At 38.9% G+C, this 12,160-nt stretch overlaps 1 protein-coding gene across 1 annotated transcript; it reads right to left on the reverse strand.

The window, feature by feature from the left end:
- Positions 1 to 8,392: 8,392 nt before the first annotated feature.
- Positions 8,393 to 9,520, reverse strand: LOC126623642 (protein TRACHEARY ELEMENT DIFFERENTIATION-RELATED 7A-like). Its single transcript, XM_050292603.1, has one exon. It carries the CDS (start codon positions 9,468 to 9,470, stop codon positions 8,490 to 8,492), a length of 981 nt encoding a protein of 326 aa, XP_050148560.1. The 5' UTR covers positions 9,471 to 9,520; the 3' UTR covers positions 8,393 to 8,489.
- Between the last annotated feature and the right edge of the window lie 2,640 nt (positions 9,521 to 12,160).

The following is a 12,160-nucleotide window of genomic DNA, read 5'->3' on the forward strand; positions in this document are numbered from 1 at the left end:
TTCAGAGTGATGGGGTGAGGAAGTTGACAATTCACACTTAAAAGAACTTATGCTGATCATGGTATTGTGAATCGGGTTTTTTTTTTTTGGTATCCTCACACGCCTAACAAAATGATTTGGGAGAATGTAAACGCGGTCATATTAGAGCAGGTCCACCCCTAAAGACTTTGCGCCAGCACCCAGTGCATTTATCCACTCAAATAAATAGTGATAGACCACAATGAACAGTAATAGGCCAATGAATCTCCACCCCTAAAAAAAATAGTCTAGTCAATTTTATTAAAATATTATTATTTTTTATTATAAACACTTTCTTCTTCTTCCTCCTTCAACTCCTCTGACTGTCGTTTTGGTCCCCACGATGCGCCAATTCCTTCACTCCCCATCGCCATCGCCCGCAGCTAGTCCTCAGCCTCAACCCCACGTCAGCAGCCGCTGCACCCACCCTCTCGCCGCCGCCTCCACCACCATCGCCTTCTCTCTCATCCTCTTCCTCCTAGTCTGCTTCCGAAAAATCACCCGGAAGCGGACTGCCCCGGAATCCGACTCCAAGCCCCCCACCGGTACTCCTACTCCGTCATCCGCCAAGCGACTGACTCATTCTCTTCGACACGCCGATACCGCCAAGACGGCTCCAGGTCCGTGTTCTTTGGTACAATCCCACACACCAGCCAAGACGTTGCCGTCAAGCTCATGGACTCCGGGTCGCTCCAGCGTGAGCGTGAGTTCCAAAATGAGCTCCAGAGCGATTCACCGCTCGTTGTCTTGATGCTCGGATTCTCCTCTAACGCCACGTTGACGTCAGATAGGCCAGTCCCAAGGTCTGTCGATTTTAGGCCGGCCTGTGGACTGGCTTGGGCTGGGTGCCAGTCGATTTCACGGGCTGGAGTGAATTGATAAGGTGTCAGCCTGGTTTTTTGACTGGGTGCTGGGCTATTCCACCTCCAGTGGAACTGCTTTTACAAATATGGGCTGAAGTCTTCTTCTCACCGCTCGCTTACCTCTAAATTTGTAGGCGGCCGAGGCTCTTTGTAAGTGTTTTACAGTTATTTTTTGTGTGATTATGCATGCCTCCTTTGTTAACATAAACATATTTCCAGAAACATGCAATATGAACCACAGTACTTCAAACACAAATCCATGTTCATAATCCTTTAAACACCTAAAGAAAACCTTACTTGCAGTTGAATTTGAAGAATGTCCGATTTCTACAGCAAAGTAGAAGTGCACCTTCTCCTCTCTTCAGTAATCAGTTTGCTCTTAACTAGTAATAGGTCATAATTCAAAGAATAGAGCATGTACAAACTGTGAGAGCAGAGGCCACTTTATATACAACATAATCCTAGCCAAGTCTTTAGAATCCATATAGACAATCAATTCATTACACATAGTGTTTCAGCATAACATAGGTTACAAATCCATTCCCAATAAGACTTCCTATCTAATCTTGAATCAAATAACTTAATCCACATATTCATACTCATGCTCATATTCTAACATCCTTTGATTGATAGCGCTTAGTTTAGATGTTATGCATTTTGCTTCCAATTAAGCATCACCTTACGAATGTGAAATTTAGTTACTTGGTTATATGGTGCTTACTAACTGTACTTATGTTTGCAATTGACATGAATTTTTGAATTGCTTCTTGCACTTTAAAAAATGAACCACTTTTGCCAAGAACTGAATAGAAGGGCTTCCTCTGTTGCATTGGAAACGTACGGTGGGCACAAACTTCCGTGTAGGATGGAATTGACGAAAATCTACACTGTTGAGGTAAGAAAATGACATAAATTAAAGTGCCCTTGTTTTTCCTTGGTGTATCGGTCCGCGAAATTTTCAAATGACATAAATCATAAATTTTGTTTTTCCTTCATTTCAACTAGTTCTGCACCTTGTGCAATTAAACTACCAAATCCTTATATATAAAGCCAGCAGCCCTAATTTGGGGTCACGGATTCACCAAAAAATATTTGGATCCCAAAACAAAAAAGTTGAAAAGTAGTCCAAAATAATGCATCAAATAATATAAAAGTATTTTCGTCATACAAACAGTGTTTTTTAGTTTTTTTTGTACAATATTTTTTTATTTTATAATTAGTACCTCACAATGGGCTAGCAATAATGTGATTCAATCAATTGTTCATTAAATATTATTTTCTCTATTTTTAAACACGTTCAAAACATCTTAATAGGAGTGTAGTGTCGGTTATAAAAAGGTCTTTTGCACGTGCATAATAATGTGATCAATTAGTTGTCAATTTTTTTTTGAACAAATGATATTATCTACACTAAGGGGGAGGGAGGTGGGCTTAGCCTCATAATGAGCTAACAATAATGTGATTCAATCAGTTGTTTATTAAATATTATTTTCTCTACTTTTAAACACGTTCAAAATATCTTAAGTGGTGCATAGTGCTGGTTATAAAAAATGTCTTTCACACTCACATAATAATATGATTCAATTAGTTGTCAAATGATTTTTTTTTTAACAAACGATATTATCTACACTAAGGAAGACGGGAGTGGGCTTAGCCTCACAATGGGCTAGCAATAATGTGATTCAATCAATTGTTTATTAAATATTATTTTCTCTGTTTTTAATGTAAATTGTGATGACCTGTCCTGAATTATTATATATTTTTCTCCCCGAGTGTGTAAAGTGACGGTAATGCCCCCGTGGTTTAGTGACGTGGATGTACTTATGTAGTTTAAAATTATTATTTCTACCGTCGTAGTTAAATTGTACTCGACGCCATGAGTGTGTTGATGTGATCTAGGCCGAATCAGATTCGTAACAAAGAAGTTACGAACAAACGAGTGTGTAAATGGGCAGAAATATATTTTATGGGTTGGCTATACCTTACCCACCAATCACCTTAGTTCCTGATTTCTTTGGCCCAATTAAATTAAAAATCTCTCCTTTTTCCTTTTGCCCAATCACGCACGCACACACCCTTACTCTCTCTCTTCTCTCGGACCTTCTTCTTCTTTCTTCTCCTTCTGTACACCTGAGCCACCCTTACCTCACAATCATCATCAAAACATCACGGATCGAACTAGAAATCACTACCATCACACTCACCTCGACCCCACGAACTCATTGGTACCCTTAGGTCGAGGAATAGACATCGGGAATTCGAGAACTCACGAGCTCCGGCGAGGTGTATTTTTCTACGTTGTGATCGTGGTCTTTTCCTAAGGTTTAAACGCTCGAGGTGGGTCCTAATCAACTTTATAGGGACCCTAGATTAGTTTTGGAGCAGTTGGAATGTTGGAATAGACGAGAACACAGAGTTGCAGGTTGGCCGGTTTTTCCAAGCCTTATTCCGACCACTTTCTGTCAGTTTTAGAACCTCAAATAAGTGAGATTGTGTTCTTCTAGTTTAGAGCTTCAAATCCATATAAAATTCGTGGAATTTGGTTGAAAAATGATGAAGATATTAAAGTTTTAAGATTTTCCAGAAATCGGCGACACAGACGGTAGCTGGCGGCGGATTCTGGCGAAGCCACCAGAGAAGGAGGAGAATATTCTGTCAACTTTGATGGAATATACTAACGGCGTTAGGTAACTCGATTAGTTTTTAAACAAAATATTCTACTATTTAACGGAATATTCCCTAATGGCGTTAGGGACTCCGTCAGCGTGCCAGGCACGTGCTTGCGTATGGCCGGCACGTGAGACGTCAGGAAATTAATCTAAAAATATCAGAGTGTTCGTGTTGTTGAGTATGTCACGTTGGTATATTCAAATAGCCCATTTGAGCAACATATGAGAAGTTATTCCTATAGTTTGTGTATGTGCTTTAGAATTAATGTAAAATTAGTTATTTCGCATATAGGTGAGACGTACCCGAAGGACGAGCGTGGTCAGGTGAGACTTGGGGGCTACGATCCTGCTACTTACCAGTGAGTGGGCTTTTGTTTTCTATATATGTGTATATATGCTTATGATTCCCAGAAACTATTTTAAATGAATGTAAGTTTTAAATGCCATGTCATGTGTGCATTATGTGTTAGTATTACATTAGTATAGCTACGCATAGTATTGGATGAGACTACAGAGGCTTAGGTAAGCTTTAGGTGAGTACATCATCATGGTATTGGTTGCGTTGTGTGTGGTTATATGTTGATGCATGATAGGGATTTTACTACACACGTAAACGGGCTAAAAACTCCTATAATACTTGGAGGAATGACAAGGTTATTGTAGTATAAACGGATCTCGCAAGGTCATTCTCCACAGGGATTATTAAATAATTCGAAACAAACCAAATTCCAATTAATTATTGTAAACTAGAAATTGAGATGATTGATTTTATAACCTACTTAAATTAAAAACGAATTTAATTAATTAAAGTAAACTAATATGCAATATTAAAGATGAAAGAAAAAGAACCAGTTTTGGAGAAATCAAATTAAGAAAGCACTAGGGTTCCACCATCACCTAGCAATCCTATGAACTTTTACCAATTACTTATGATCTACACATGCCACTTTGAAGGTTAAATTTTCCTAATTCATATTCTACTTGGAACCTCCAACATAGAACGTATATTAAACATGCAACCCGTCCGGACGTTTGGATCAAATCTGAACATGAAAGACTCTTTATGTTTTATGAAAACCCTTTGAAAAACCATGCAATTCTTAAGACGTGGTGTTCATCTTAAGTGAAATTACAATTATTAATCACAAGAAGCCAGCGTCAATTTCAAGGAACCTTCCGACCAAAATTACATCAAATTACTTTTCTAAAGATCCTAATGGTGATCAGGCATTAAGACAATTAGATAGTTTTAATCTCGGTAATTAATAATTCAAAGTATGCATGCAATCAATCATAAGCAATTAAATAAAAATCACATATTCATGCTAAGGCTCACGGCTTCGCCCTAGCAAAAGGAATTAGTTATGCATATTCATAATAAAATCATAGAAAATATTATTAAGAAAATGATTGAAAACACCTTCAAGTAGAAAATCTCCAAGAATCCTAGCAATTCTTTCTGTCGCCAAAGTTTCATAAAAGAAAGCGTAGAAAAAAAACTAAGAACGGCAAAGCAATATATTTGCTAAGCCATCCACAAACCCTAAAACATAGGTCTCTTATTCCAATTAGGAAACTAAGAAAAATAATAATATATATTAGAAAATAAAACCCTAATTAAACTAGGAGAATCTGCCAAGCACTTGTCCAGCCATGTTTTAGCCTCAGATCTCCTCCAAATCTGACCCAAGATTGTTTTAAAGATTAGGACGTTCCTAACACATCTCCAGAAGGCCACAAAACCATCCGAGCTCATCTTGGGCTCCAAAAACGCAATTTAAGCCCAAAAACGTCATTTTCCAACACCGCACACCGCTCCTTTATTTTTATTTCCAGAAAATAACTGCTTGGTGGAAAAATCCGAAATTTTGATACGATCAAGCTAAGTGACTCACAAACGTCCCCCAACTAGAATTACTTCAAAATTCGTCCATTTGGTCCTGTTTTACTCCAGAGGAAGTCGATAGTCCTATATTGAAAATACAATTCAAAGTATCAAAATTCTTCCAAAATATTTAATAAAATATACTAAGAATAGGGTAAAATATATAATATAAAATCTACTCATCAATGCATTTTGAGCTCATTATCCTGCACCCTGATGTTAGTGCTCCCGCCCGTGGTTAGGGCACAATCTTTCACGTGATGTTCACCTCCTGCACCGCACGTACACCTTGGATCCAAGTTTGGTGCACAACCTTATTATACAGACCACAATAAGTGGTACCGACTCGTAGGTGACCCGCGATTATTCGCACAGCCTTCACGTGATCGTAGCACTTGAGCGTAGTTATCTACACCCAGCCTTGTCGTACAGACCACAATAGGTGGTTCCGACTCGTGTGCAGGCATTCTTGATGAGTTATACATTTAGCCGTACAGGTCACATTAGGTGACTCTGGCTGTCATACTATTTTACATTGATTCGTATCACTTGGCTTACATATTTTATGGTTGAACATCTTGACATGGCATACCTCTGTTTTCACTGCTTCTCAGCATTATCTTTATCTACCTACGTGTGATTATTTTTTGGGAAATTATACAGGTTTTACAATGAGAGGTTAGTATGTTCATAAAGACAACTGTGTTTTCAAAAGCTTTGTTTTTGCCCACTCACGTCTTCTGTTTTGCACCCCGCCAGGTTCTAGATAGCTGGTCATCCTTGGTGGCTCACGAGGACTTTCACGGTGGTTCTGACATCTCTATAAATAAGTAGGGATCTTTTCACTATTGTATAATTAGTACTTAGTTGGCTCGACTGCACTTACCTATGCTCTGATATTTGTATAACTTGCTTGGTTACCTTCACTCACTTATATTATCTTAGTTTACATAAGATTGGTTTTAAGTTTTTATTTATTCACATTTCTTTTATTATCAGTTCTATTGCGCATTTTGGCTACGTTAGCCTCACATGACGGCCAACACGTCTCGACTTCGGTCGGGGTGTGTCATAAATTCAATAGAATGTAGATAGAAATTAAAAGACAGATTTTATTATGTGGATTCAGCTGCTTTGATTGGTTTATGAGGGGTTTCTTCTAGCATGGTCTAATATGATTCATTTAGTCCAAATATTTGACTTTCTTTTTGTCATAAAAAAAGATATTGAAGCAATTTATGCATATAAATATATAAATGTGTAAGTTGTGCGTAGCACACTATAATTCAAAAAATATTTTTTGCAATGATGTAAGCGCGTGCATGAAGGCTAGTCAAGAAGAATATGTGCCTTTGTTTGCTTCACTTCAACTAGTCCTGCATACATACCAAAATCCAAAGGTACCAAGGTCAAACTCTTGGGGAAAAAATTGTGCAAAAGCCAGTGTTTTCTCTATTTCAAACACGCTCCTCTAGTCCATACTACCCATCCATAGCCCCCTCCCCATAGTCTCTAACCCAGCCACACAACCCACCATCTAATCTCAAGCACAGATAACCCAAACCATCACACAATTGATTAATTCATTTTCAGAGTGGAGTGTATTGCAGTTCGTTTCTTCTTTTTTTGTAGTTCTTCTTTTTGTTTTAGGTAAAGTTTTATCTGAACTTTTGGGTCGCTGGAAGAGACACTTTCCCTCTCAATTGAAATTGTAAAATGAGAACTCCTTTTGCGGAATTTGAACTCGAAAATTAGAGCCCCAATTTCCCTGAGTTTTTTCATTCGTCAATTGTTGATTTATGGGCGTCAAGTTGACAAACGCAAAAAAAATTGAACTCCCATCCCTCAAATCCCGACTTGTAGCTAATTTCCGACTTATTTTTCCACATCCAAACACACTGTTAGGGAATTTATTGTTTCTTCTTATTCGCCAAAGGGGCAAAGTAGACATAAAAATAAGAAATAAAATATTTAAACATAAGTTAAATGTCACAACCTTATTCAACAAGGAATGACTTCTTATTCGCCAAGCAATATCCTTATGTGTATATAAACAACTGACTTGAGTCCTTTTGGTTGAAATTCGAACTAAAACTGTCATGTATCTGTCCCTACCGAGTTCTTCAGTTTGGTTGCATTTGACATCTCTCATGTTCTTCTGCTTGTGTAGGTGAAAAGGGTAGGCCAAGCTTGTAGCTAGCTCCCATCCTATTTATACAGAGAAAGTATATAAGCAGACAACACAACCGTGCTTCTAAGAGCATCTCCAATCTGCCAAATGGGATTGTAAAGCAACGTTTACATTTCCCGCAGCCGGAAGTTGCTCCAGTCTCGGTGCTTTTGCTACTCACCGGAAAATGCAGGTAAAGATGCATAAGGTGGGCTCCTCAAAGGAAAAAGAAGAGAAGGGTTCACGCGCAAATATGCCTAATACTCGCCAAACAAGCGATAGTTGGAGGCCTATATATTTGGAAGGTCAAGATTCAAGCATACATTAATCCAAAGTTTGTAAATAATCGAATAAATACCATTTGAAAAAAAAAAAAAACAGACCCCTTCACATATAGGCATAATATTTGTTCATCCATCTACCAAATTTTTTTTCCTTTTAATTCTCACACAAAACACTTCCTCATTCAAATTTTTTCTAGGTTTTCTTCAACCTTCTTCCACATCTCCTCATTCAAAAAAATTTGATCGAATTGTGCGGAAAAAGTGATGTTAACAAAAAACTAAATAAATAGTAAAAAAGTTAAGATAAAAAAAATCTACCCCGGGGTGGTGGTGGCGGTGGGGTTGAGGCAGTGCCGGCTTTTTCACCGGGGGCGATGGTGGTTAGGTTGAGTGACTTGGTTCTATTAAAAATCAAAGGACTTTAGTTGCATTAGCCTGAGGGAGGCTGTGGTTCAAACATGAAACAGCTTATTTGACATACGTAAAATCTTTACAGATCCATCTTAAAAAGAACAGTCAAATATATATCAGTTTTCGGTGATGAATTTTTATTAGTTACATGAGTTAATCACGACTTCATCAAATGTGAATCCAAGATTATTATTGCTGACCAATATGTGAACTCGTTGAAGGCTCATCAATTTTCACCGCCTCTGCATTGCCATGCAAACCTTTACCAACCCTCTCGTTCTTCCTTATTATTTCGTCGATATGAACATCGTCGTCAATTGTCAACACCACAGCTTTCGACCCATGCAGACCTTCTACGATGTCTTCCTTCACCTTCCGATGTTCGTTGACCTTAACGATTTCGGTTTCCGATTGGACACCTGAACTCTTTGCTTTTCCATGCAAACCCTCGTGACTAATTGTCTCATTCTTCCTTATCTCCTCGTCGATATGGACATCATCCTCAACTGACAACACCACGGCTTGGGGTCCCTTGGGACCTTCGACAATGGCTTCCTTGATCTTCCGGTGTTTGTCGATGTGAATGAAGTCGGTTTCTTGGATTGTCTTTTTCTTTCTCCTCTTGATGCAACAGAGTAGGGCAACTGCAAGGAATGCAAGGAAGAAAACGGAACCTAATGATATGAACACAATGACTATGACGGTGGGATGATTGTCCGGGGTTGGTGATGGTGGCAATTGCGGTGGCGGAGGGCGTACGTGAGGTGGGGGCGGTGGCCTAAATGGCTGATGTGGAGGTGGTGGTATTATAAATGGCTTATGTGGTGGTGATGGGGTTGAGGGGCTTGGAGGCTTTGCCCCCGGGGGTGGTGGTGGTGGGATTGATGGACGTGGTGGCTTTGCTGACGGAGTTGGCGGTGGGGTTGATTGACTTGGTGGTTTTTCTGATGGAGGTGGTGGTGGGGTTGAGTGACTTGGAGGCTTTGCTGACGGAGGTGGTGGTGGGATTGATGGACGTGGCGGCCTTGCTGACGGAGTTAGTGGTGGGGTCGATTGACCTGGTGGTTTTGCTGATGGAGGTGGTGGAGTTGAGTGACTTGGAGGCTTTGCCCCCGGGGACGGAGGTGGTGGAGGGAAAAATGGGAAGTAGTAGCTATTTGGATTGGCCATCTTATTTGTAAAATAAAGTCTGTAACGTGGTAGATGAGAATTGAATTGTTGTGGAGAAAGTGGTGGACTTGAAAAGCCTATTTGTAGCAAAGAGTTTATACTAAATTAAAAGTAAGAGTTCATTTTTTAATGTTCGTGACTTAACTCTCATTCTAAGATTCGGAGCTGGAAAAGGTTTGTTTGCATTCCAAAACACTTCTCAAAGTTTTCTTGTTTCTCTTATATTGCAATTCCTCCACCAAGGTGATATAGTTTTTTAGTTTGCTGAGTGTGTGTGTATATATACACAAGCCCTTTATCCAAATGGATTTCCATTCTTGGGTAAAAATGAGACTAGTTGTAGGACCTACTCTACATCGATTTTCAATGATTTGAACCGTTTATCTTGCAAGTCTCGATTCATAAATCATCCTTGCAGAAATTCAATTCAATCACAAACCATTTGCCTATTTAATTATCACAATAAAATTTCGTTGTTTTTTGTAGAACAAAGTGTCAATTTCTTTGTACTCTTAATTAGACGCCTCAAATATTTCTGATTTTGCTAATATTTTGTAAGGATGATCTATGAGGTGCAACTTGAAAAATACACGGTTTAGATCGTTAAAGTTCAATGTGATGTGAACTCCACAACTAATCCGCATTTAAAAATAAATAAATAGAGATCATTAAAGTTCGATGTGATTAACCTTAATATTTATCATTTTGTGTTTATTTTTATGATCTCCAATTGACAAATTAAAATTCAAACTCCCAGTACTAAAGTTTAGCACAAAAGAAAATTGGGGTTTCGGAAAATTGAAAATTGAAAGTTTCAACATTTCAATCAATAATTCCACTCTTTGGTGAACAAAGAGACATTTCACAATATGCAATATATTAAACAAGATCAAATTACTAGTTGATGCCATCACACAAGTGATACAAAGTAATCACACAAAGCAACAAAAAAAAAAAAAAAAAAAGCGTTGGTTCAATTGGGGCAGCCCAGCTATCCATGATGGATCGGGATGGCACCGACCCGTTATCCTTCCACTGCCAAGAGCGGGAGGTAATCGTTGCTCTGTGAAACCAGCCTTACGCGGTTCCATCCGCTCTAGAAATCGTGTAGCCTAGAGCCTTCGCTCAAGCCACACAACTCAACTCCTAGCTTGGAATGGGCAGGCCGGAATAAAGCCACTCCAGACCCGAACAGCCAACGCTGAACCAATGTTCCAACACCTCAATGCCCCCACTTGGGTTAGAAGCTTGCGTTACCAAGCTCGACGATTATTCATCCTTGTGCTGGTATTATGAAGAACAGTTTTGCACTTCACTTGCCCGATGTGGGACTGTTTAACTAGCTTAAATTTATGTATGTACTTTAGAAAAATTTAATTATTATTATCAAAGAGAGGGATGATTCGAAATTATTATAATAATTTAACCGAAAGGGAGTTTTGAACTCGTGACGCATGAAAAAAAACTCAATACCCTGTCCATTAAGACATTGAACTACATGCTACTAGCTTCAGTTTATGAGTAAGCATCAGATGTCGATTTGTAAGCTCAACATGTTGGGCATTGTGCAAGTTAAATAAGCAATTGGATCACCATGTTTTTGAAATGTTAGACAGATTTCTAGCTGCTCGACAAATACTTCTTTGGTCTTGAATATTTTGTTGTAGGCAATGGAGCGACGGTACGCGTATGACAGGATAGGTGGCTTCCGAGGCCGAATACATTCAAAGTGTTATCAGTGGCACCAGTTTCGCAGAAACATATGAGGGTGCAGGACCTACTTGATCCGGTAAGCAAGTCTTTGAGCCTCGAAGTTTTATCTGCATTATTTTTGGAGGAAGAGGTGAATCTTATACGCACTATGCCTACTAGTATTTGTATGCCGGCGGATAGTTTCATGAGCGGGGATTCAGAACATTGAAAGTTCCAACATTTCAATCAATAATTCCACTCGTTGGTGATCAAATTACTGATTACCTAACAAATGAACAAAAAAAAGCATTGGTTCAATTTAGGCAGCCCAGCTATCCATGATGGAACTGGATGGCACCGACCTGTTATCCTTCCACTACTAAGAGCAGGAGGTTGTCACGGTTCCCTCTGCTCTAGAAATTGTATAGCCAGAGCCTTTGCTCAGGCCACACAACTCAACTCCTAGCTTGGAATAAAGCCACTCCAGACCCAAACAACTAACTCTGAACCAATTTTCCAACACTTCAATGCCACCACTTGGGTTACAAGCTTGCGTTACTAATCACGGCGATTATTCATCCTTCTGCTGGTATTATGAAGAGCAATTTGTGCTTCACTTTGCCGATGTGGGACTATTTAACTAGCTTAAATTTATTTATTTATTATAGAAATTTTTATTATTTTTAAGAGGAGGGGTAGGGTTCAAAACTATTATAATAATTTGAGCGAAGGGAAGTTTCGAACCAATGACGCATAGGTAAAAATCAAATACCCTACCCACTAAGATATTCAACCACATGCTACCACCTTCAATTTATGAGTATGCATCAAGGGTCTAATTGTAAGCTCAACTTTTGGGCATTATGCAAGTTCAGATAAGCAATTGAATCACCATGTTCAAGCACACAGACAGATTTCTAGCTGCTCCACAAGTACTTGTTGGCCTTCAATATTTTGTTTTTCAAGATAAAAGATGGGAAGTAAAGTTCACAAGGACA

The sequence above is a fragment of the Malus sylvestris genome, chromosome 5 (genome assembly GCF_916048215.2).
Source record: "Malus sylvestris chromosome 5, drMalSylv7.2, whole genome shotgun sequence".
Lineage (NCBI taxonomy): Eukaryota > Viridiplantae > Streptophyta > Magnoliopsida > Rosales > Rosaceae > Malus > Malus sylvestris.

Excerpts from the sequence above, each read along its gene's own strand:
- LOC126623642 (XM_050292603.1), bottom strand. The coding sequence starts at position 9,470 with ATGGCCAATCCAAATAGCTACTACTTCCCATTTTTCCCTCCACCACCT.